Genomic DNA, 27,607 nt, shown 5'->3' with positions numbered 1-27,607 from the left:
CTGTGCTAATGTGCAAGGGCCACCTGAACCTAAACCAGAAGTTGCCCTTGGGAGTCTTAAGAGAAAAGCCTTCCTGACGGCTACAATGCCAATTGAAATAAATGAGAGTGGCCTGAATTTTATAGTACGTGTGAGAAAAACAAACTCGGCTAGTCAGAGATAGAAAAAGTGTTGCTAGTTTCTCTGCGAGGTATGGGAAGAGAGAGGCCTGAAACGTGTATGCGCTTACATCAAATCATACACCCATGAAACGGAGCGAGTCCTTATGTAAAATAATGGAGCAGTCCTGTGACTAGAGGGGGAGGGGTGGGGGTGAGGGGTTTGCAGGGTGGGGCCGGGGACCCCCTGACCCGGGGTAGCTGCAGGGGCCTGCTGATGCATTGCACAAACCTGCACTGCGCCTTTCTGCCTAGGAATTTGGTTTAGTGAGAAAACTCCTGAAATATGTTTATCTGACTTGCGGTCCAACTCCTGTTCGCTTTAAACCTACGTGGCTCGTTCTCGAACTTGTTCATCAGGCAATAATAACTCCATCGGGGAGAAAATAACAATAGCAGAAAGAATTCACACATAATTCACCTTCATTTCCCGAGACACAATGAGTGAACACATTTTATTGCCCTAAGTGTTAATCACGGATTACATTATTAGTCATTTTCAATGCATTTGAAAATTCGTTTTTAGGTGCATTTGAACAAAGCACGTTCTTAATTGCAGCTTTTATATGTAATAATAAGGCACTTGCATTGTACAGGGAGCCAAGATTTTTTCATTTTAATTGAGAAAAATGACATTTGGCATGTGGCCCTACCATGATGACCTACTTAAGAAGCTCTTTTATTTATTGCTTCACAATGTTAAAAAATAATTGATACATTCTTAAACACAGTCTTTGATGCAAATTGTCACAGTTTTAAAGAGGGCTGAAAGTAATAGGTTGCCAGTTTTTAATGGAATAATGTCATTGTCTGTGACTAAAGCTGCATCTTGCGGATGTATGCTGCGCTCTAGGGTTGTATGCCGTGTTTGTAGTTTCACAGCAACATACCCTCCGGAAGTTACTGCAAGCAGGCTCTTTCAAACTAAAGCTTAAACATCAATTGGTACTCGACATGAATTGAAAATAAGACAGCACTACACTAGGAAAAAAACACCTCAGCGTTGCAATTAAAAGCAGAAATATTGGTTCGAAGGGTCCTTTACCCTTACTCCGTTCAGATTTGTTTTATTGTCGCCATTCCTTCTTTAATCCAAGTAACTATTCTGTATTTCTTGATTCATTTTTATCTGCCAAATTGTGTGCATTTTTTGCATGCATTTAAAAACGGCGGCGTCTCCTCTTTTCCCGGGGCTCCCTCAGCACACGGGAGGACCGCACCAGCCGGCAGCATCACCCGGTCTCCCCCTCGGCACGGGAGACCGGGCGGGCACATCTATGGCTTCCGACCGGCTGGGCCACACAGTACTTTCCCGCACTCACCGGTACGGAGGAGGCACTCCTCAGGTGCGGCGGGGCTCTTCTCCTGCGGCTCGCCTTCTCCTCTCTGCCGGCACCTGCGGGGCTCTCCCAACACCACGGGGGCCCTGCTGCGGTACGGGCGCCGTCTCCTCTTTTCCCGGGGCTCCCTCAGCACACGGGAGCCCCGCACCAGCCGGCAGCATCACCCGGTCTCCCCCTCGGCACGGGAGACCGGGCTGGCACATCGCAGGCTTCCCCCAGGCAGGGGGAAGCGGAAACCACGTCCTCCCGGCCCCGCCCACAACCAGGCGGCGGCCATCTTGAGGCGGCTTGGGCCGCGGCGGTGATCTCGGGGGTAAAACGAGGGGTGGGCACCCTCAAGATTAAAATAAAGACATTAAAATAAAAGAGAGACCCCCCCCCCCCCAATTTTTTTTTCCTGAAAAATCACGGGGTGCGCGCACGGTGCGCGCTTACAGAGATATAACTTTTTTCTCTTTTCATTTTCTCAGGAACCACTGGAGGGATTTACACTATTTAACCAAAAGTGTGATCTGCGTACCAGACTCTACCATTTTGACAAGTTTGGTGTAATTCCGTTCAGCGGTTCAAGCTGTAGCTGTGTCTAAAGGTCCTATGGAAATTAACATGGGGAAAACACGTTTTGGGACCCCCCTTTTTTCTCAGCCCCCACTTGACTAATCCCCCAAAAACTTTCAGGGAAGGAGAGGAGCGGAGCGGGCCATCTTCTTTGAGAAATTTGCGAAGATTCATCAACCAGCGCCAAAGTTATTCCCAATAGAATGTTGCGGATTTCCTATGGAAACTAGGTCCTAACTATATATACCTACTGACGACCGTCAGTAGGTAAAATATATATATATATATATATATATATATATATATATATATATATATATATATATATATATATATATATATATATATATATATATATATATATTCCTCCACTTTTACCGGTCAAGAGATCATCGGCTGTCGTGGGCGGTTCGAGAAGGGTACCGGTATCCCAATAAACTCGCTCCAAAAACACGTCCTGATAAGGATGATGCTCGGACACCCAGATTTGACTTGCAAGTAAAGTTTTATTTAGGCAAGTAAAAAACGACGCGTTTCGCCATTACGTTGCGTGAGCAAGCCGTAATGGCGAAACGTGTCGTTTTTACTTGCCTGAATTAAACTTTACTTGCAAGTCAAATCTGGGTGTCCGAGCATCATCCTTATCAGGACGTGTTTTTGGAGCGAATATATATATATATATATACAATAATAACAAAAGTATTGAAGTCTGGGAAAAATAAATATACTATTATCACCTCAGTTTATCCACCATTAGTGAAAGCACTGGCTTTCAGAGAAGAAAAATTGGCTATTCCCACTCCAGTCTGTGCTACAGTAGGAAAAGTACTTTACTTCAACGCATAACATATTTGAAAAGCCCTATAAGTTTACAAGAGGGATAATACTATTTCCACTCTTGTCTGTACAGCAGTAGATAAAGCGTTCAACTTCTGGAGGGGTAAAATTTACAATTCCATCTCCAGTCTGTGCAATAGTAGGGAAAGCGATGCACTTCAGAGTGGTGACATTTACTATTCCCACTCCAGTCTGTACAACAGTGGGAAAAGTGTTGGACTTCGGAGGGGTAAAATTTACTATTCCCACTCCAGTCTGTGCAACAATAGGGAAAGCGTTGGACATCGGTGGGACTGAATTTACTATTCCCACTCCAGTCTGCGCAACAGTTGGAAAAGTGTTGGCCTTCGGAGGGGTAAAATGGACTATTCTCACTCCAGTCTGTGCAACAATAGGAAAAGTGTTGGACTACGGAGGGGTATTATTTACTATTCCCACTTCAGTGTGTGCAACAGTTGGGAATGCATTGGACTTCAGAGGGGTAATACTTACTATTCCCGTTACAGTCTGTGCAGCCGTAGGGAAAGCATTGGACTTTGGTGGGAATAAATGTACTATTCCCACTCCGGTTTGTGCAACACTAGGGAAAGTGTTGGAGTTCGGAGGGGTAACATTTACTGTTCCCACTCCAGTCTGTGCAACAGTAAGTAAAGCATTGGACTTTGGAGGAATTTAATTTACTATTCCCACTCCAGTCTGTGTAACAGTAAGTAAAATGCTGGACTTCATAAGGGTAATACCTACTGTTCCCACTCAAGTCGGTGCAGCAACAGTAACACTTAGGCGGGGTTACATTTACTAATCCCACTCCAGTCTGTGGAACAGTAGAGAAAGCACTTCACTTCAAACACATACCATATTTGAATAACCTTATAACATTATAACAAATATAAAACTCTTAATATAAACATTACTAATTAACCAAACAAAACATTATATAAAAAAAATTCTCTTTATTTTTTTTAAGTTATACGTTCATTACTTTGCTAACTTCCCACACCACATCCCCACAACCCTGGCAGCCCACATTTAAAATATAACTAACAGAACTAACATAAATAAGTATAACACAATTAATAATCAATTAAATATTTATTAATACATTAACAATTAATTGAAAAGTATATATTACCTAAATAACTTTACAACCTTTACCTCTACAAACCCAGCAGTCTACACCTAATATAGAACTGAAAAATTCATTACGCATGTTACATAATTAATAGTCAATTCAATTATTAATAATCAATTAATAATTCATTTCTAATTAAGAATTACTTAATTTACTTCCCACCCTATACCCCTAGAAACCCAGTCTGCACCTAATATAGAACGCAAAAAATATATTTAATTAACAATTTACATGACTAATAATCAATTAAATATGTATCAATAAATTGATATTTAATTATTAGTTATCACTTAATTAACTTCCCACCTTATACCCCTACAAATCCAGGAAACACACCTAATATATAACTAAAGAAACCTAAAAGTAACACAATTTACCTAATTCATAATCAATTAAATAATTAATAATAAATAAATAATTGATTGTTAATTAAGTATGCTTCATATACTTCCCACACTATGGACCTGATTACAGGTCTCCAGTCCGTCCGCCATTGTCTCCTATTTGGGACCGCCTGCGAAAAAGGCGGCCCTCCCACAATAGGAATTAGGATGCGACCTCCACCGTGGCGGTTGCATCACCCACATTTAGCATTGCAGTGGGTGATGCTAGCACTGTTAAAAAGGTATATTTTACATACCCCTGTACTACGTGACAGGCGCCATACAATGCCTGTCACTTTGATACACCCAAAGAAAATGGCCAGGGTTGAAGGATGTCCATCCCCGCCAGCCTTTTCATGACAGGTGAACAGTCATGGGGAGGCTGGCGGGGAGGGAGCATCCTAATCCCTACGTTGGTGCCTGGTAGGCATGCCACAATTTTAGGGATTGGGAGGCCCTCTGCCACACTGGCGGGTTCAAGGTGCCTGTCTGATGCGTGATGGTCGGGCTTTCCGCCCGCCTGCACACCGCCTGCCGTCACAATCTGGCAGGAGGAAAAGCTGCTTCGGATGGCGGCGAGACCGCCACTGACAACCTGTAGTAGCGGTCTTCCCGCCATCCTAATCAGCCCCTATATCACTACAAACCAAGCAACCCGCTAGAACACTATAAATTGCTATTAGCAATTTAATTACAAAATGATAAGTCACTTAAATTTGCAAACTATGTTTTAAATTATTATTAACAATTCTGCAAAGATTACACATAAACTTAATATATCAACTAAAACACATAAAGATAACTAAAAACTGTATTTTTTAGAACTATATTTTTCAAAACGATATTAACAACAACAATATTTATGAAAACGATATTACTTACCTAAAAAACAATATGCTCGACAACGATATTCCTGCATCATGATATTTTTTTATCACAATATTATTGTTCCACTATTTCGGTAACTCAATATTTCAAAATTAAAATTTTGTCCAAACACCCCTTTTCCACCACCCATTTCACTGCTACATCAGTTTTCTTGCTCTCCTTGCCTGGAGGAGAAGTATCCCCACTGCCTGCATGGAGCCCTTTTTCTTGCAGAATGTACTGCTACATAGTATGGCGGAACCTGCACCAGATGTAAAGTGGGTAGTTTGGGGCTGGGTCTTCAAAGATCTCTGTGGCACATCTCATCCTGCTATTTGGCATGGGAGGTCCTGGACTGATCTATCGGTCCTAGAAAGGGTCTTAACCACTATATGCAGCTTTACCTCGAGGTGCTGTGCTGTCCGTTGTATAACTGTATGGTAGTTGGTGGTGTCATCCAGTCGAAAGGCCTTATAACTGAGGCTGAGGAGGTGCAGATGGTGCTGCGGTTGTGTGAGACCTCGTGATAGGAGGTTGTGGAAGTGGGCTGGTGATTTTGTTGCTATCCTTCTTTGGGTGAAAGGTGTGAAGCTCGGAGCTCTTCTGAAATCTGCTACTGAAATGTGAGCTTTCTTCCCTTTGGCTCCTGAGTGAGAGAGGAAGGGATGGCAAAGCTAAGATTTTTCCCACTGAGGGGTGGATGAAAATCTCACACTACCTAATGTCATGGGCTACAGGTAAACTTGATAATGAAGAGTGTCTTACCCAAGAAAATGTTGATGTAATGGCGGGGTTCGGCAACAAGCATGTGCTTGATTTTGGAGTCAGCTTTGAAGTCAATTTCAACCTGGAAGAGGATTTTTCAGATACTCGGGTCGAGTGGGTGCTGAGGCTTAGTGGCCTTCACCGGTGGCTTGCCTGGCCTTTCAGGGGTCTTTTGTGGTTGACAGGCATCAGAGCCTTGAACTGGACCTGAAAGTTAGAGCCCTTTGTAGCTAGCCTTAAGGGTTCAAAGGGTGTGGTGCTGGATCTTAATGTAAAGGCGCTTACAAGGTCCGCCCCAAAGAGCTGATCTTTTAAGGACTGTGGTGAGATCGAGACTTTGAGGGTTACTTTTGTCCTGGGGCCTTCGCATGGGCGAAATAGGAGTACTTCCTGTTCCTTTGCCTAAGAAGTTTCGAAGGACAGCTTCTGTGTCGGCTGGAAATCTGAAAGCTTTGACGTCACACACTGCTGGATTAAGTCGTCGTGGCTGCAGTGATATTGTTTTCTTCCACTGATGGAACTAAATTGTCAATGTCTTACACAGAAGGTCCCACCGAAGAATGTTGTCATTCCTGGTGATGGTGCTAGAAAGAGTGGTGGAGTATTTGTTCTGATGTATTGGGGGCTAAGGGGTGGGTCATAGAACATTTTGCGATCAAAAGGTTCTTTAACAAAAAATAAAGTTGCAAACATGTAAGCTCAACATTAGATAGCAAGACTATGTAGAGCATAATTATCGCACATTCAAGAATTAGTTTACAGCATATGAGAATATCTAGATACATTTTAAGGTTCAGTCACCTTGTTTAATTCAAGAATATGCCTTAAATACCCCAAGATCACTACGTAATTAGAATCTTGATTCCTCTTCATTCCCATTCGAACCACCCGTTCTTAGTCTATTTTTTTTAATGATCTTGGAGCTTGACATAGATTAGTTAAAGTTGCATCCAGAAATGTGATCAGCAATATAAGAAAGGAGGTGAACAAAAGAGCTGAATAATGCTGAATATGGAGAAGGTGAGTGTGGTCAAGAAAACAAATTTCAGATTGAAGCAACATTTTGCAATAAAAGAAAATAAAGCCCAGCGAGTCCAAGTCCCCTGAGCACTCACCATTACAGGACACTTTGTCAGTGTGGAGCTGGAAGCCAGCACGGCATGTACACAGGAAGCTGCCGAAGGTGTTTTGGCAGGAGTGTTGGCACAGACGGGATCCACCGGGGCGACGGCACTCATTGACATCTGAGGGAGAGACACAGGATTACAGGATTGGTACATAAATACATGATAGAGTGAGGGAGTTTATTGTTATAAATGATAGACTAATGGGCTGTGCATCAGAGGACCGGAGAGTAACTTCATTTTTACCGCAGCACTCCAGGCACCAAAATGCTATATGACAGAAAATACCAATAAAATGCGTTCTGTTGAGGATGCCCACTGCGAGATCACTGATGTCCAAGAACCTAGGCTATTACTGGACTTCGACTAAATCTCCAAAATAGCCAAAAATCTAATGATATATTTGAGTTTCCTCAGTTCGCTATAGAAGAAGTCAAGGATTACTCTAGCAGGAGCTGGCAGTTTTAGACTCAGCCCAATGTGCTCAGCTTAAGGTTATGAGGAATGGGTGCAGACCTAGCTGTAGCCCTTCAGTCAAACATTGTTCCAAACTCCCACTGCGTGATGTCAGCATAGATGGTTGAGATTCCATCAGGGATGTCATCACAAGAAGTTATGAGCAGCGCATGGTCTGGGCATGATTTATACCTTGTGCACCACATAAACTGGGAAAATGTAGGTTTCTGTATTATAACTAAAATGTCATTTTAACTTAGGGCCTGATTTAAGGTTTGGTGGATGGGATACTCCCTCAGAAATATGACGAATACCCAGTGCACTGTATATGCGCGCCATAGGATATGATGCACTTGTAATACAGTGGATGGGATAACTATCACTTTTGTGACAGAGTATGCTTTTCGGCAAACTCTAAATGAGGCCCTTAGTTGTTCAATGGAATTTCTGAGTTTTTTAAAAACAAAACATACAACAAATTAAAAAGGGATCCAAAACAGAATGTAATATGTGTTATGGAAAGGTTCTCTAGCAACTCAGACAGGTAGTGAAAACATGTACACTGCATTACTCAATTACATGCTTTGAGTAATGAACACATAGCTCTCACCTATGTAAGGTGGCATGCTTCACCATCAAGTCTGATCCTCCAACCTCTTAAACATAATTCTTAGGGGTGTGCTACTGTGTACATAGGAGTTAATTTACCTGAGGGGGGGGGGGGGCAATTGTAAAGTTCTTACACACTGGATCCAATATTTGGTTTAAAAAAGTCTTACTGCAACAGTGCTAGACAGCAGAAGCAGCCTAATGGGACCTGGAGCCTTGGGCTCCTTGTTAAACTTGCCATTCTTGGTAAGGTTTCCCCTGACTTGTCGCCTCTAACTCCTGCATTTTTGACTGTGTACTGGATTTCTTTTTTGCTGGTGCTTAGATGCTTTGAGAACTTTGCTACTGCTTAGTAGTGTCAAAGTGCAAGTGCTCCCTGTGAAATATTGTGATTATGATTGGTTATCCATGATTGCCATATTTGATTTACTGATAAGTCCCTAGTAAAGTGCAATGTGTGTTCCCTGGGCCTGTAAACCAAGTGCTACTTGTGGGCTTGCAGCAATGGTTGTGCCATCCAACGGAGTAGCCCTGTAAATGTGTCCCAGACCTACCACTGTAGGGTCTGCAATCACAGTTTTAAACTGGCATGTTGACCCGGCAAGTGTACCCACTTGCCAGACCCTAACCTTCCATTGTCTTACATTTAAGGCACTCCTAAGGTAGACCCAAGGTCCCATGGGCAGGGTGCACGGTATGTTAAAGGTAGGGCATGTACTAGTGTGTTTTACATGTCCTTATCATTGGAGCTGCACTGAACATGTAACATGTGTAACTTTTACTCTTTAGGCTCTCTGAACTCAGAATGTAATAACATATATTTTAGTAAAGGTGGTTTTTAAATTAACCCCCTCACAGAGAAAATGCTCGCCAACACCCCCCAGATTCCCCCCCCCCACTGAGGCCGCTGCGGTAACACAGAGACCCACGGGAGCCCAAAGGGCCAGCTAAGCCAATGGCTGCAAGCATGCTACACGGATCCCGTCTTATGTACATTAGCGGTTAACAATGAAACTTTTCTCTGGCATTCTTGTGGCATACGTTCAACGTACTCCCCAAAGCGTAAAAAAATGTACACGCAATTTACTTTTATGAATGTAAAATTATGAAAAACACAGATAAAATTACAACAGAACTGTCTTAACTAAGATTATAAACAAGCCAGCCTCGTAAAATCGCCGCAGAGCGTACGGTTGTAAAAACAAGTCCGTGAGCAAAAGAGATGCCGTGCGGTGTGCACGCGCACATGAACTGAAAGGTAAAGGAGACTCCATGTGCGGGGAGACGGTAGAGAGGAGACGCCATGCGTGTGCACACCGCCTGTCAGTGCGCGCACATGGTTTGTCTCCCTTCGCAAACCAAAGCGACAATAGTCTCGCCAAGGCGAATGCAGCGCATGCGCTGCATTCGCTAGGGGAGACCTAAAAAAGGAGATGAGCATTGGTTTCTATTCCTGGTTTGGCTTTTTTACTTTAATTAATACCTGACCACCCTTCTCACATGAAGTGTGTTGAGGGCGTTTTATGCTTGTGATCTTGGGAATTGGAAAAAGGCTGGTAGTTGTATAGCTTGGTTGACATGAAAATGTGAAATGGCCTTTGGTAGAAATTGTGGGGGTGTTCTCATTGCCACTCTGTCCTTATTTATCTGCAAGTGAGGTTCTTGCATTGTGAAAGCTGGTAACTCACTAATGTCCTCTGAAAAGCTGTCTTGAGTGTTAGACATTTGAGCTCCGTCAATGCAAAGCGTCAAAGGGAGACTTCTTCAGCTGCATTAGCACTAGGTTTACGTTGCTCTGTGGTGTGGTCCTCGATGGAGGCATTCTTTTTGGTCCTTCTAGAAAAATCTTGATCACCAGCATGTTAAAGAAGCATCTTCCTATATTGCCTCTTCTGTTGGTTGAGAGGTGTACCTTAAGTGAGGCATATGAAAGACTCATATAGCAGGTGGGTGATTTACTTAACCAACTTAGCAACCTGTGTCCAACTGTCTCCGAGTTCTACCCTGTTGCATAAGTGTATAAACTTGCTCCATTTCGTGGTGTAGCATTCTTACACAGTAGGCCTTTTGGCTTCTCTTAGCTTTTCCATGGATCTCCGTGGAAGCCCCATGAGTCCAAACTTTAGGTCCTCAGGAACCATACTGCTAGGCTGAGCATTGCTGGTTCTGGGTGACTTACCTGGCCCCCTTGCATTGTTGGCAAGCCCTAATGAGATTACAGTCTCATCATACTGTCTCATGCCATGTTCACTAGATATGAGAACTCTGTTTATCTGGCTATTGAGGTGCTATCAGGATTAGTGCCATTGTCTGCACGTGTCTAACACCAGTGGGGGAAAATCGTATACAAATTTCTCTGGACATCTTATCATCAGGGCATGAACCAGCAACTGATGGTGCGGGTACCGTGATACGACATTTTGACATTCTGCATCCCCATGTGCTACAAATAGACCTGTCTGTGGCCTACCCCATTTCAAAGATTCTCTCCATTATTTGTTGTCTTAGTTCCTACTCATGTGAGGCATTGCTTGCCCTTAATAGCCCTGTGTACCAACACCCCCTATGGTTGGCTCCTGCTATGTCCTGGGGTGCCCACCCGGGACATATCTGTTTGCTGTGGTTTGGCAAAAGCTTTACCGCTCCCACCAAGACATAGCAAATTTGTATTTGTATTTGTATGTGGATTTATGAAGCGCGATTGCTGCCCGGGGGCGTCCAAGTGGTGAGAACCAACAGAGGGGACTAGTAAGGCAGGAAAACTGGTAGAGCATTACTGTGGGGAATTAAAGAGGAATGTTTTGAGCTGTTTCCGGAATGAGGAGAGGTTAGGGTTTGCTCTCAGATGGAAGGGTAGGGTGTTCCATGTCTTGGATGCATTATGGGTGAAGGTCCTGCCGCCAGATCTGGCTTTTTTTATTCTGGGTGTTGTGGCCATGAAGGTCTGGTTAGATCGAAGGTTTCTGCTAGGTTGGTAGTGGGAGACTAGGTTGCGTGTGATTAGGGGACCAGTGTTCCAGAAGGCCTGGTGAGCAATACACATGGCTTTAAAGTGGATTCTTTGGCGGACTGGCAGCCAGTGTAGTTTGATCAGACCATCTCTGACAGATTGTCGGCGGGGGAGTTGCAGTAGTGTACGTGCTGCACAGTTCTGCACAATTTGAAGTCTCCGCAGTGTATAGTCTGGGGCAGCAAGGTAGAGGACGTTGTTGAAATCCAGGCGGGACTGGATCAGACCCTGGATGGCTACCTGTTTGGCTTCCATGGGTAGAAGATGGAGGACTTTCTTTAGAGCCCTCAGAAGGCCGAAACAAATAGCCGAGAGTTTGGTGGCTTGAAAGCCAAAGGAGAGGGATCTGTCCAGCCACACCCCGAGGCTCTTGATGTTGTCCTTGGGTGCCGGGGGGGTACCCAGACAGGGTGGCCAGAGGGCATTGAATGCGTTAGGGTCAGCGGGGCCCAGAAGCATCAGCTCTGTCTTGTCCCCGTTCATTTTGAGTAGTGAAGCGGACATCCAGCTCTTTACCTCTTCCAGACATTTTCTGAGCCCTCCTCCTTTTGGCATGTTGGCCTCCTGCGCCAGTGAGACCACCAGCTGAGGATATGATTTTAACTCCAAATGGACGGACAACCTCAGCCAGTGGCCTCATATAAATGTTAAAAAGCGCAGGGCTTAATGAAGAGCCTTGTGGTACTCCGCATCTCAATGGCATGCTAGTGGATGTTGACTCGCCATCAAATACCCGAAAGGATCTGTCCTTCAGGAAGGACTTGAACCATAGCCATGCCTTATGTTTGATACCGATATTAGTCATACGGTCAAGCAAGATGTCATGGCTGACCGTGTCAAAGGCCGCACTTAGGTCAAGGAGCATAGTCATAGCAAATGCTCCACATCCAGCAAGTGAGAGTATGGAAAATGCTCTTGTTTGCTGGAAGTAGACCAGAATTGCTTTCACAGACGGGGAGCTACCTTTCCAGTAGCTCCCTGTCCGAGAAAACAATGCAAGCTCCCGAAGGAGGAGGGGAGCCAGCAGGGACTGCGGGGCCCTTTAGGCTTCCCCAGCGGGCCCACTGGAGAGTGGATGCTCTGGGGGTCCCAGGGTCGAATTTGTCCAGGAGAGGTGGGTCACTTGGCCTCCATCTCTAAATACCAAGGAATAGGTTCACCGGGACTGATATCAGCCAGGGGAGAGGGGCACCCAGTCCACCTCCCCAAGTACTGCCCACATCCTCCATTCCAAAAAGGCTTGGCCCTGGAGGATGGGGTATCTGGGCCCAAAACCTGCCCTGGGAAGGGGGGCCATGCAGCCACCCTTCCCCGAAAAAAAAGTAAAAAATAAAAACAAAGCAGGACCCAGCAAGTCGCTGGAGGCCGGCTCTTTTTTGCCATCACTTTGCAAACGCAGCTCCTTGCACACTACTAGTTGGGGGATGAAGTCCTCTTGTGTCCTGTGTCCTTGTGGGCCACCTACCCTGCTGTTACCTCCAGTAAGTCCCACACAGCTGGTCTGCTGAGAGGTCATCAGAGGCCACACCCCCTTTCTCTAACACTCTGCAAACCTACCTTCTGTCGGACTACTGATTGGGTGATGAAGTCCCCTTGGCTGCTGAGGTTCCTTGGGGCCAAGAACCCCTGTTGTTGCCGCCAATAAGACACACATAGCGGGATTTCTGAGAGCTCTTTGGAGGCCCCACCTCCTTTCTCCACAACTCTGCAAATGTGACTCCTGGTAGACCACTTGTTGGGGGATGAAGTCCGCTTGGATGCTGAGAGAACTTGGTGGTCAAGAACCCAGTGCTTAATTTGCTAAATAACAAGTGCCAGAGCCCTGACCAAGAGGCCACTGCAGCTTGCACCATCCATTGGCCATCATCACTGCCAATTACAGAACCAAAACAGCTACTAACCCTCTCTCTCGCCTGCAAGTGTGAAGTTCAGATTATTCCAGGTACCCATAGATAAAGGAATTGCTGTGGAGGTAGTTATTGGTAGTTTTTTCTGTATGTTGTGTTCATAAACAACTGTTCTGCTCATCTCTAAATTAGATTAGCAACACCACCATGTGGCAGAGTGTCATAAGTGTGGTGATGGCAATTAAGAATACCAGAAACCACAGGCTCAAAGTAAGTGTTGCAAGAACCCCTCTTGTTGCCTCCAGCAAGTCTCACACAGCGGCATTGTTAAGAGCTCGTTGGAAACCCAACACCCTTTTCCCACCACTCTACAAATGAACCTCCACATGCACCACTGGTAGGGGAATGCAGTCCCCTTGGATGCTGAGGGTACTTGGGGGCTCCAAATCCCTTGTATTACCTCCAGTAAGACCCACACATAGGATTACTGAGAGCTCATTGGAGGTCCCACATCTTTTTCCACCACTCTGCAAGCACTCCTCCTGGTGCATGACTGGTTTTGGGAGGAAGTCCTCTTGGATGCTGAGGGTCTTTGGGAGGACCAATACCCCTCCTGTTACCACCAATATGTCCCACATAGTGGGATTGCTGAGATTTCGGTGGTGGTCCGCCCCCTTTGTCTAGCACTCTACAAACATGCCTCCCAGTACACTAATGGTTGAGGAATGCTGAAGATCATTGGGGCCAATCACCCCTTCTGTTACTACCAGTCAGTCCCACACAGTGGGATTACTGCTAGCTGGATGGAGACTCCGCCCCCTTCTCCACCACTCTGCAAATGCACCTTCCAGTGCACTACTGGTTGGGGTATGAAGTCCCCTTAGATGCTGAGGGTCCTTGGGGCCAAGAATCCTTTCTGTTATCACCAGTCAGTACCACACAGCGGGATTGCTGAGAGGTCATCGGAGGCCCTGCCCCTTTGTCCAGCCCTCTGCAAACACACCTCCTGGCACACTACTAGTTAGGGAATGAAGTCCACTTGGATGCTGAGGATCACTGGGGCCAAGAATCCCTCATGTTACCAACAGTAAGTCCTACACAGCGGGATTGCTGAGAGCTCATTGGAGGACCTGTCCTTTTTATCCACCCACAGTAGAGACCCATACAGCCACTCACACAGCCACTCACAGACCCATAAAGCCACTCACAAACCCCCACACACATCCACACAGCTACTCACACACCCACTCAAAGACCCATATAGCCACTCATATACCCACTCACAAACTCACACTGCCCCTCACAAATCCACTTACACACCCCATAGCTGCTCACACACCCACTCAGATACTGTCAGAACTAGGGTGGCTTGCGGTCTAGGGCCCGCCCCACTCAGTACTGTATATACAGTTAGGTGTTGTAAATCATTATGTGGCAAGACACATAGTTCCACCTCTTCGGGACAATGGTGGCTAAAGTGTTAAAAGGCAGCCTCGCTACAACAAACTGTTACCCTTAAAGTTTTAGGTTGCTTAAACTCCGAACATGCTGTGCATAATGTATTTGTGGGGGTTTCTTTTGATATAAGAGTCTTTGACCATGATTGTCTTTCCTGTATAACTTTTTCCCTTTCTTCCCAGCATGCATGAGACTTGGCAAGGGTGAGAGCACGCTGATCTTCGTGTCCGCCGCATGCGTGGGAAATGGCAAGGACGGGCTCACGTTGATGACCTTGACCGCGCCCAATCCCCGGTGCTCACAATTTGCCGTCTTTTGCCGAAATAGGAAGCAGCAGTGTGGGCTCCGTGTTCTCTATTCCCCCAGCTGCTCTTGGGATCTTCGGAGGCTGAGCTGAGGTCCAGTGGGTCCTTGGGAGTCGTTTGGAGTGCTGGCAGAGAGTCTGGTATTCTGGAGGACTCTGTGTAGCGATCGAGTCCAGCAGTAAATCCTGGCATCACGCTGGGCTTCCTCTTTGCGAAGCTACCTCCCTCTTCTGTAAAATCATAGAACAGGTCGTACTCTTCAGGTAGGACCTATATTTGCTGAAATTTTCTGCGCTGAGTTTTTTAAGTTGTTAAAGGACGTTTGATACTGAAATAAACAGTTAGAAAGTCATTAAGCAAGGGTTTCTCCTTTCCAGGATGTTTATGCGCTAGAAGTGAACACTATTTAAGGCCATGGATAAGTGAGAGGATAAAACCCTTTGAATATAATTGTTTTATGTGATTCGGTTTCAAAGAGAATGCACTGTTGATTATTTTGTATAGTTATTACTCAGTTTAAAAATCAAAGAGGAAGAAAACAAATCCAGCGGAATTAGTGATAGTGTAACTAAAGCTCTGGAATCACTAAAAGGGCATATTTAGAATGCTTTTTTAACTATTTTTTTTAATTATTAAGAGTCTGATTTTGTAAGACGCTAGTGAACAAAGTAAGTTTACAGAATTTGTATTTGCAGTTAAATTTTCATTTTCAGATCTCCTTCCCAGCTGTTCCCTTCCTAATTCCCTTTCCCCCCCGCTTAATCACTTCAACACTCTGTGTACTTAAACATTCAGAGGAGTTGGAGGTATTGAGATGTGGGCCCTTTTGTCATCGCATCAGACTCCGAGGAAGACTTTGTCTCACAAATACCCACATAACCACTCACGCATCCAGTCACAGATCCATACAGCCACTCACACACCCACTCTGAATGGTTAGAGGTTGCAGTTATGAAATCAAATTTAAAAAAGCATTCGAAATTCACTTAAAAAACAAAGGTTACAGGGACATCACAGTTAGGAATTAGAATTTAAAAAGCCATAGAAATTCATTGAAAAAAACTAAGATTACTGCAACGTTATAAATAGGCTCAGATTTCACTCATACAAACCATTGTAATTCACCAGTTAAGGTTAACTGAGCTAAATATAACTTACGCCCCGCAATGCACTGCTTATCACCCCACATATTACATAATTCATGACATGGTCAGTGACATCACAGATGATATCTCAAATTATATCACTTATGACATCACTTATTACATCACCTACAGAACCACTCACATATCCACTCACGCACCCATACAACCATTCACACACCCACTCACTGATAAATAAAGTCCCTCACACACCTACTCAATCACCCATACAGCCTCTCAATTCTCATACACCTAATCATACAGCCACTCACTTTCCATACACCTAATCACACAGTCACTCACACAGCCACTCACTCACCCACTTATTGACCCATGCATCCATGCAACCATTCACATACCCAGTCACTCACCCACACAGCCTCTCAAAAGAGCCACTAACTCACCCATACAGCCACTCATTCTCAAATGCAGCCACCCACACACCCAATCAGTTAACGATACATCCAGTCACCCATACTGCCACTTATATACACAGCCACTCACCCATACAGCCACTCACATAGTAACTTACTCACCCATACAGCCACTCACACACCCACCCACTCACTCACAAATACAGCCAGCCACACAGCCACTCCCACACCTATATAGTTACTCACATACCCACTTACTCACCCATACAAGTACTCTCATACCTACTTATTTGCCCATACAGCCACTCACACACCTATACAGCAACTCAGACATCCACTCACACATGGATATACACACAGTCACAGCCACTCACATAATATATGTTAGAAACAGTATCCTTCATTAGTAGAACGCAAAGTATAGTAATTTAACTTTTGTAGTACCTTAGTATATATGTTTAACTTTCTTAAACATCGGCGTCCCTTGCTGGGAGGATGAGACGCCCACAGCAGCGCCACTTTCCTGCGCCCGGAGGTGCATTTAGACGTGGCGCTCCTGCTGAGGAGCGGGGGATCTTCTTAACTGGGGGCAGAGGCTGTTACTTACCCCATCAGGCAGCCCTGTTGTGCTTCGAACTCGCGCCAGCACCCTACCGCTCTCCCCCGCCGCCGCAGCAGTCAAACGCGGCCGCCGAGAGGGGGGAGCGAGCAACGCAACAAACTACATTTCCCGGCGTGCCTTGCTGGGAGGACGAGACGCCCACAGCAGCGCCACTTTCCCGCGCCCGGAGGCGCATTTAAACGCGGAGCTCATCCCGCGTCGCGGGACGCGCGCGGGCGGCGCCGGGCTGAGCCCGGACAGAGGGCGGGCCGTCTATGGCCGTCAGGGGCAGGAAGAGGCTGGGCTGGGCCACGGACCTTGTTCTTTCCTGCTGAGATATTGGACTCTGCTCTTCACTGTGAGTGTTTACCATTTTGTGTTTAACTTGCCTGCCTTAACTTCTAAATGGCCAAACTGCACTCTGCAAAAACACCAACATTATGCCGTACCATGGACAACTACATGGTCAAGGTGGTCAGCAAGATCAACTCTGATCGACGCCTTTCACTTAGTAAGGTTAGCCCTCCTGTCTCACCTACTATTGTACTTTCTATCTCAGACAACTTTGATGATACTGTTGGGGCTACTCAGGATGTGTTGCCTTCGGTGGAGATGGATCTAGATACTGACTCAACTCCTGCTAACATCCCAGCTAATATGGATTTACTGGACAGTCCGCTGCCATCTACATCCTACATCCCTTTGACTCCTATGGCGGTGCAATCACCGGCCCGTAGACCAGTAAGGGCATGCAGAAGGCAGATCAACAAGCGGGGGCGATCTAGAAAAACTAAGAAAGTTATTTCCCCACCTACACCACCTGAGCTTACTAATGATTCTATAAATGGGGCTGACATGAACACCCTAAATAGCGATCATATTCAGCTCCTCGCTAATATGTTGACCACCAAAATGGAGCTTTTGATTAAACCCCTAATGGAAAAAGTTGACCTAGTCTCAAAAGAGGTAGCCAGATTTAGCACTCTCATATCCCCACCAGCTGTTGAGACTGTAAAGAAGAGCACTAACGTCAATATGAGTGATGCAGCACATAAGGCTGCTGCTGTTGATAGCAAGAGGGTTGGGGACAAATTAGATCAGGTCTCCAAGGAGGTATCTAGACTTGGGGGCCTTCTATCCTCACATCTGTCTAAGGCTAAATCACCCGAGAACGCTAGCGCTGGAACATCCACATCTATAACAGCCGTAAACTCAAATGGTAGAGGGGAGAAAGTGACGCAATTGGTGTCATCAGTAAGATCAGCCCAGTCTGTGTCAAAGTCTGATACTACTGCCTCGACTTTGAGGAACACCAACTCAGCCAGCTCAGCCAGCAGGGTAGTTGAAAATAACTCGGGCGGTTTTCGGGGAAAAAAAGACAAATAGTTAATTTACCCCCTGACTGTGCACCATACACAGCTGTTTTGATGAACGTCCCAATAGTTGACCCAAACTCATATGAAGCACGGGAGGAAATGTCAAATTCTTTAAGCAATAAAGTAATAGCGTGGCTAAATAAATATTGCGGCTTCCCCACTGCCTTTTGTAATGACATATTGTCAGTGCGTAGAGTTGACTGGATTGGTACTTCGAGAAAATCATGCAGAGGCGACTGCGTTATTGTAAATTTTAAGTATCCTCAGCACGTCGCCACTGTATTGTTAAGGGCCGCCTCCTTACCGGTCACAGAAGATAACATATGTGTGCGTCCATTAGGATTTTTCTACAATCATCTGAGTATGAATATCAGTCCCCACGCTGGTCATCAGTCTCTCACATATCCCACACACAGGCAGGCCTTTTTCCCTAGGGCACAAGATGATCTTCAACTTCCTACGCCCACGGATGTATACCGTTATAATTTGTGTAGGCCGAATCCACAATCTGAATCAATTCTGCCCCTGTTTAATCGGTTTTCTCCGTTATCATCATTAGGAGAAAACGATTGACTGTCTAAAAACCCAGGGACAAAAGGCCATTCATGCCGCATCGTGACTTGGAACATTGCTGGGATTAGGGCCAAGGCTGGGAAAGTCGAATGGATTAAATTGCTTAGAACTTTTGACATTCTCGCTTTTCAGGAAACGTGGGACCTATCGAACAGTTTTTCCCTGGACGGGTACAGACATTTCATTACCCCTGCTACTAGCGGTGGGGCAGGAAGACCAAAGGGGGCTTACTAATCCTGTTTAAAACTGACCTAAAAGGTGTGCTAACACAGCACAATGTTGGCTCGCCGAATTGTATGATTGTTGAATTGAATCCCTCTTCTTTTTCAAAAATTTTATTTATAAATTTTTATGATTCTAGTCCTAATGATTGTACTAGGCATAATCTAGATATAATTGAATCTTTTTTGTCAGACTATCGTACCAAAGTAAAGGATTTTGAAATAATTCTTTTGGGAGATTTCAATATCCATCCCTGCAACGAGCCATGCGCCAGCTTCTTAGAAGAGGGGCCCCCTCACTCGATAGTAACGCATTTTGAGCATTCTAACAGGGGGAGGCACTTGAAAACTACTTGGAAGCATGGAACTTATATGAGTCAAGTTGTGGGGAGGTTGGTAGTAGAATTCCCACTTTTACTGTAATTGATTACATTTTTATGACGTGTCAAATTTTAGCTAAGGTGGCTAGCTACAGCACTGTGGTCTCAGCATTTAGCGACCACAACCCAGTAGTAGTAGAGGTGCTGTCTACGGTTATTTTAACTCGCAGGGGGCTAGGGGTGGTTAGAGGTCAAGACGTGGTTTTAAAGGATCAGGGCCGTAGATTGAAATGGTCAAGTGTTGTTCCAGAGGTTGTTTCGCAGTCTGTTATGGACAGAGCAGAAAGCGACGTGATTACCTGCTTAGAATCAAGGACATCTAACCTCCAAGTAGTAACTGTCTTTGACAATATCTGTAAACATATTAACAGCAGTCTTACATCTAGCAAAAAATTGTCTAGGCCAACGGGGAGAAAATGGTTTGACCGCGCATGTTCTAGGACGCATGCTGACCTGCTTAAGGCCCTTAAAGCTACCCCAAAAGATCGTTCACTAATCTCTATATTAAGATCTATCTACAAGAAAGCCATACTAACCAGGAAAAAGGAGATAAAAGACAATGCCTGGATGCAATTACTTGACCCTGAGGTTATTAAAAATAGCGCAGAGTTTTGGAAGGTAGTTAATCAGCCATTCTTTTCAAATGAGGACACTCCTTCCCTCGAATCCAACATCCCGGATGAGGATTGGATTAATCATTTTGAAAAGATATACTCCAGCGCTCTTAATGAGGATCTGCCAAATTCATCCCCTTACACTCTGGAGGTTCCTGGTGTAGTCTTTGAGGTCTATGAAGTTGAGAGGGCAATTGAACAGACACTAAAAAACAAGGCCCCCGGCCCAGATGGGGTCCCAGCCGACTTTTTTATAAATGATCCAAAACTGTGGTCTAGGGTTCTGTGCAGGGTTTTCAATGTTCTGAGTCAGAATAGCATCCCTGCCTCCTGGAAGGAGTCTGTAATCATCCCGGTTTTTAAAAAGGGTGGTAGGGTTGACCCAGTGTGTTATCGCCCAATATCCCTTATTGATTCCTCAGTGAAAATTTTGGGGCGGGTCATTCTCCATAGATTACAGACGTGGCTTGATGATAGAGGGGTCCTACCCAATATGCAATACGGCTTCAGATCTAATCGTGGTACCTTGGACCAGTGCCTAAACCTCCAGTTATTAGTGGACAAATATACCAGGGCCAAAGATGGTTCGATGTATTTGGGTTTTATGGACCTATCTTCGGCCTTCGACCTCGTGAACCGTACTAAACTTTGGCATATCCTGGCTGATTTAGGGCTTGACCGTGTTCTTGTGAACCTGCTGTCGGACCTTCACTCAGGCCTTTTGGCCTCTGTTAGGGCCAGTCCAGATGGGCGATGTACTACCCATTTTGAATCTAAAAGAGGGGTGAGGCAGGGGTGCATTTTGGCCCCTCTGCTGTTCACAGTTTACATTAATGCCCTTGAACCTGTGCTTAAGGAAGTGACCCCTGACATACCACGCATAGGGGAGACTTGTGTACTGGTCCTCCTATACGCGGATGACGCTGTGCTTTTGTCACGTACAGGGGTCAGGCTCCAACGGCTATTAGACTCCTTTGGTCTATTTATGAACTCTCTAGACCTTAAAATAAATGCAAAAAAATCGCAAATAATGATCACGGGAGGTGGCTCACGGTGCAAGAGAGTGAAAACCTTTTATTGCTGCAAGCAAGAACTATGCAGAGTCTCCACTTTTCCGTATTTGGGGATCATTTGTGAGGATAATGGTAGCTGGGGCCCACAAATAAAAAACAGAAACAGCGCCCTTGTAAGAACATTGTCGGCTATTATGGGCTTTAGCAGAAGATTGGGGGCTAGGCCAATCTCAGCCCTTATGAACATCTATAAAGCCAAGTGCCTGTCTGTCGCCACCTATGGTTGTTCATTATGGGGCTATGGGTCGTTTGACTGTCTTCAAGTTACAGAGAACACATTTTTTAGATCAGTCTTGTCCGTGCCCCAATTTACGCCATCTTACTCTGTCCATTCTGAGTTGGGGGCTGGTTTTATAACAGACACAATCAGAGTGGCTCCTTTAATTATGTGGCTTAAAACTTGGCTAAATAACGAACTGTCTCTTAATCGGTCTATCTTTAAAGATTGTCTCTCGCTTGATAATGCATATAAAATCAAGTGGCTAACCTATGTAAAAAATGGGTTCAATGTACTGGGAAGACCTGAACTTTTTTCTTCACCAGATTTAATAACACACAAAGACATAGCCATAATCAAAAGGGACATGTATACGAGGTTGACCTCAGCAAGAGAGGAAAAGGAGCTCACAAAAACAACTGTAAGAGCTAACCTTTTGGTTGCCAATCCCCCTGGTCCAGAATTGTATCTTACCTTGGTTAACCGCCCCTTTCATAGGTTCCTTTTAACTCGCTTCCGTTTAAACATGATACATTTGATATTAGGTCAATACCCAACATGGTGTAAGCCTGAACAGTCATTACCATGTTCCTGCGATAATTTTTCTTCGCAGGACACCATGCACTTCATGATGTTTTGTGGCCATTTCATAGAGGAGAGGAGAAAGTTTCTTGTGCCTGTTCTTAAAAAGGCAGGGTTTCTGCAGGTCAGGCCGGCACTTCTTTATCTGCAGCTATTAAATAACCCTAGTGTCATCTTCCATGTAGCCAGTTACTTGGTGGGTGCTGTGCGCTCAAAGAATAGGCTCGTGGGAAATGTGAGATTGACAACATCCTTATGAAGCTTGCATCCTGTTTCACAAAGAATACCGTGTATCGGGAGTAAAGACAACGGAAGAGAGATTAATTTATAATGTGATAAATGTTGATTTTAGGACAACGGAGGAGTGATTATTTTATACTGTGATAAATGTTGATTTTATGAAATTAATGATGTATTTTTTTAATTTGACTCCTTTCATTGTTTTTAACACAATTGACTTTTTGAAGAAAACCATTGAAGTATATTTTAAATTATGAATGATGTGTGTTTTGTTTTGTATGAACTATTGACACTGTGTATTTATTGTACTACGCCTTTTTTTTATATTGATTTATCGAAATAAAGTATTTTGACTGACTGACTGACATTTGGAAAACACACAAAATCACTGGATGACATCATTAGTAATGTCAGCTGTGATGTCATTTGAGATGTCATCAGTGATGTCACTGACCATGTCATGAGTGATGTAATATGTGAGGCCATACGCAGTTCATTGGAGGGCATTAGTAACTCAGGTAACTGTAACATCCCTGTAACCTTTGTTTTTTTCAGTGAAAAAAACAAACAAACTATATACATATATATATATATATATATACATATATATATATATATATATATATATATATATATATATATATATATATATATCCAGAAGAAAGCACCCAAATTGAGGCACCTCACACGAACGTGCTTGATCCTTCTTTATTGCCAGGTTTCAAGCAGACCAGCGTCCCTCTAAACAGCACATTCGACATCTCCAAACATGTTTCGGGCTGCATAGCCCTTGATCACCGGAGTCTTGGGAGGCACAGCTGCACGGCGTTTCACGCTGTTCTTTTCAGCGCCAATCATTGTCCCGCCCAGTGGGCGTGCCCAAGGCTGCATTCTGGTCTTTGTAGTGCAGATAACATCCATAATGGAATGCAGTCGTGTCCCCAGCTAAATTTAAAAACCTGTAGTAGGTTGTTGCCCACAGGAACGTTGGGTACTTGCTAGTGTATCCTGACAAAGTGGTCATGTCGTTCCTCTGACGCTGTCATCTTTACAGCGCGATGGAGCAGCGCTTGCGCAGCGGGGTGCCTCGCGACCAAGGCAGGGCCGCAATATATATCCAGAAGAAAGCACCCGTATATATCCACAACAAGATCTCCAATTCAGGCGCCACCAACCCTGCAGGGCGGCCTCTTTTTAAAGCGGGCACGGAGAAGCCCGTCACTTTCACCACATGAAACACAGATAGAGGCCCATTTCTGGAGACAAGCGCTTTATTTCGGCACTGCTTTCTCAGTCCAACATGTTTCGGGGTTAGCCTTGATCACGGAGAGAAAGCTAAAACAAAGTGCATACGTGCGTGCATTCTTATAGGTGTACTGAACCACGTGATTGATGGACCTACAACGTCCAGGGTGCAACTGGAAATGCAAGTAAGTGCTGATTTTCTGAGACAGTTTTCGTTATTCATTTTCCCGTGCATTACATATTCCACCACTTTGAAGAGCAATCACAGATGATATGTAGCCAGCATGATGCTTAATATACTATTGTCCAGAGGTGACTGAATAAAGAAGTTGGCTGCAACAAGCAAACGTCTTTTTAAGATGCAACATGTGCAAAGCTTGTGGCATTGAGGTCAACACAACAGAATGGATATCTTTGATAATAAACCAATTAAAATAACTGAGGCATACAACTGCAAGTTGGAGTATGCTATTTATGTACCTGTATGTGAGTGAGGATTGAGGTATGTGTACTTGTATGTGATTGAGGATTGAGGTATGTGGACAGCGTAATCTTGCACGTTCACAAGAGAATCCTGCAACATATGATGTCTGTCAATAACAAGGATCACACACTCTCGGTGCAGAGACATATGATGGAATGCCACAACAATGATATTAAATGTCTTAAATGGAAAATGCTATTTACCCAGTATGCATCTGTTCTCGGCATATACAGCTGTAGGTTCATATGCATTAGCATAGATTGCCTCTGGTGTTGGGCTCAGATGTTTGCACTTTGTTTTTCTTCGAAGAAGTCTTTATAGTCACGAGGTAGGTGACTCCTCCTTTCGGTGATAGAGCGCATGGGCATCGACTCCATCCTTAGATTGTTTTGCCGTAAGGGTGATGATGGAGTTAGTAAGAGTAGAACGTGATGTCCATGTATAGTATATCTAAGTAAGATAATACTGCAACAGGTAAAGGTACCCAGGGAGGCGGGTGGGTGCATATGAATCCACAGCTGAATATACCAAGTAAAGATGCATACTGGGTAAGTAGCATTTTCCGTTCGAGGCATATGAGCTGGAAACCATATGCGTTCGCATAGACTATATTGCAGTACTTTCCCAAGCGGTGGCTAACCTGTATCTGTTGCAGTGGTCTGAAATAGTGTCCTTAAAACAGCCTGACCCACACTAGCTTGTTGTTTTGCTAACACGTCTACACAATAGTGTTTTGTGAATGTGTGTGGTGTAGACCATGTTGCAGCTTTGCAAATGTCATCTAAGGGTAGGTTCCCTAAGAATGCCATGGAAGCCCCTATTTTGCGTGAAGAATGCCCCTTAGGGGGAACTGTTAAGGTGCATTTAGCTTTGAGGTAGCATACCTGGTATCTACTTAACTATCCAGCGTGCAATCCCTGCTTTTGAAATGGGGTTGCCCTTATGTGGTGGTGTAATAAAGAATTGCTCTTTGTACATCTAATGTGTGAAGAGCACGTTCTGCTACTGAGTCAGGTTGAGGAAAGAAGACGGGTAACTCAACAGACTGGTTCAGATGAAAAGCAGAAACGACTTTGGGTAACATTTTGGATTGGTCCTAAGAACCACTTTATTTTGGTGAATTTGTAAAAATGGCTCTGGTATGGTTAGTACCTGGAGCTCACCAACCCTCCTAAGAGATGTGATGGCTATAAGGAAGGTTACTTTCCAGGTTAGAATCTGTAATTCACATCTGTGCATAGGCTCAAATGGCGGGCCCATGAGTCTTGTAAGGACTATATTAAGATTTCACAAGGGAGAAAGTGGAAGTCTGGGAGGAATAATTCTTTTGAGTCCTTCCATAAAGGCTTTGATAGCGGGTACTCGAAAGAAAGACAAGTGTTGTCTTTTTTGTAGGTAAGCCGCTAGAGCGGCAAGATGTAATCGTATCGACATATATGCTAAGTTAGCACATTGCAGGTGTAACAGATAGCAAATGATGTTTTGAGTTGAGGTATCTAACGAATTGATTTGGTTATTAGTTCAATAAATTGCAAATCGTTTCCATTTGGCTGCATTGCATGCCCTTGTGGTAGGACGTATAGCCTCTTTAATTAAGTTCACGCAGTCTGATGGGAGGCTAAGGTAGCCAATATTCTAAGACTTCGGTTGCCAAATTGCAAGGTTGAGTTGACTGGGATCTGGATGTCTTATATTTCCATAATTCTGAGTGAGAAGCTTGGGGGACAGGTGTACCTTTTGATGAGGAAGTATTGATAGTTCCAACAGGGTTGTGAACCATAGTTGTCGAGCCCATATGGGAGCAACTAGGATCATTGTGAGGGATTGTGATTGTTGAGTGAGCTTCCGAACCACTAATGGAATTAGCAAAAGAGGTGGAAAAGCGTAAACAAATTTCCCTGACCAATTCATCCATAGCGCATTGCCTTTTTACAATGGGTGTGGATATCTGGACGCTAAGTTTGGGCATTTTGCATTGTGATGTGTTGCAAACAGATCTATTTTTGGGTAGCCTCGCATTTGGAAGAATGGGAGGAGTACTTGGGGATGTAGTTCCCATCCGAAGATCTGTTGTTTCTGATGACTGATGTGGTACTGAAAATATTGGACCTGTGTCTTTTACATCGTCGTATCATGACGATTTTGGTATCAGCAGACCGAGAATGACGAGTACACTACATACTCCAATTTTCGTCATATTTGGGCGGCGAAGTCAGCATTAAATCAGGGACTCCGTCCTGAACCCTCGGGTTCCATTTTGTATACGGCATCCATTTTGTGGTTGCCCTCACATAGGCCATTGACTAAGGCCAGAAACGAGTCTGAAGGACACGTTTACCTTTGCTGACTCCTGCACGACCTGGGCAAGCTGACTCCACTGCCCAAGGCAAAACCTGTTCGGTCAGTTCCTCTCCCAGTGGCCGATCGAGATAGTATCAAAGCACAACATGCCATAAACCCTTCATCGCACACAAACCCTACCTAATCTTACACACACCTGCCTCTGTTTCTTTCTTTATGACTTGCTTTACGAGGAGGAGGCGCCCGTTTTTATTGGGGTTTTGTCGATATCTGATGAAAATACTGGGCCTTGCCGGGTAATTGATTGTGGGCTGAAAAAACTGAAATATGGGCTTGTCATCATGACTCTGCTTTTTAGGTCGAGCTGGCGTTGGAGCGGGAAGCGCTCCCGCCAGCGAGTTCTATAGTCGCCGTGTTCACTGACAAGGGAGTCTAGAGCTGTGCACGAGCCGCTACTGGCCTGTGCACGAGCCGACTCAGCTCTGTGGACGCGCACGTCTCCGGAAGACGTGCTGCGCCCGAGCTGCCTCCCGCTTGTTCTTTCAGCAAATATTCTCGGAGCCGTAGGGCAAAGTTACCGAACAGCACAACAGGTAGGCTTTTTACATTTATGAAGGCAGTATGATAGGCCTCGTACACACACCTCCCCTTCCAGTGCCATACTAAATCAATCTAGCAGTGTACCCTAGGTATTGTTGGGTACAGAGTATTTGAGATCTTGCTGTTGGCTATGGGCTATTAACGATGAAAGTATTCTCAAGCTTTGTCTGCGCAATTACATATTTTGTGATGATCATCGTGATTTCCTGTTTGGGTTTTTCGGATCCAAGAGAGGTGTTAACAGTCGATAAAGTTGATGTTTATAAAACTGTAATAAAGCGTCCTGTCTCTTTTTTGTGTTAAGCTTTTTTTTGTTTTCTACACGTAGTATATATATATATCTATATATATATAGTCCAGGGCAGACAACCAAAGGAAGAAAATAATTTCGCGAAAGGCGTGTATTGTATTGTAGCTGAATGTATATAGTGCTTCTTACCTCTGAGGAAGTGCACTAGAAGAGGGGTAAGCACACTTACAGAGTGCAGTTTCAGAGTGCAGTTTCAGAGTGCAGTTTCAGAGTGCAGATTGAGAGTGCAGATTGAGAGTGCAGATTGAGAGTGCAGAGTGCAGATTGTGAGTGCAGATTGTGAGTGCAGATTGTGAGTGCAGATTGAGAGTGCAGGTAGAAAGTGCAGGTAGAAAGTGCAGATTGAGAGTGCATATTCAGAGTGCAGATTGTGAGTGCAGATTGTGAGTGCAGATTCAGAGTGCAGATTCAGAGTGCAGATT

The 27,607-nt window shown here is 44.6% G+C and overlaps 1 protein-coding gene across 1 annotated transcript in view; it reads right to left on the bottom strand.

The window, feature by feature from the left end:
• VWCE (von Willebrand factor C and EGF domains) overlaps positions 1–27,607 on the bottom strand; it is a 584,388-nt gene that overhangs the window by 172,800 nt on the left and 383,981 nt on the right. Inside the window, exon 10 of the mRNA XM_078681086.1 lies at positions 7,159–7,287. Coding sequence (XP_078537212.1) covers positions 7,159–7,287 — 129 coding nt within the window. The remainder of the gene's footprint in view (positions 1–7,158; positions 7,288–27,607) is intronic.

Source organism: Lissotriton helveticus, chromosome 3_1 (assembly GCF_964261635.1).
Source record: "Lissotriton helveticus chromosome 3_1, aLisHel1.1, whole genome shotgun sequence".
NCBI lineage: Eukaryota > Metazoa > Chordata > Amphibia > Caudata > Salamandridae > Lissotriton > Lissotriton helveticus.
Note: the sequence above shows the minus strand (reverse complement) of the source record. Positions and strands in the feature narration are given on the sequence as shown.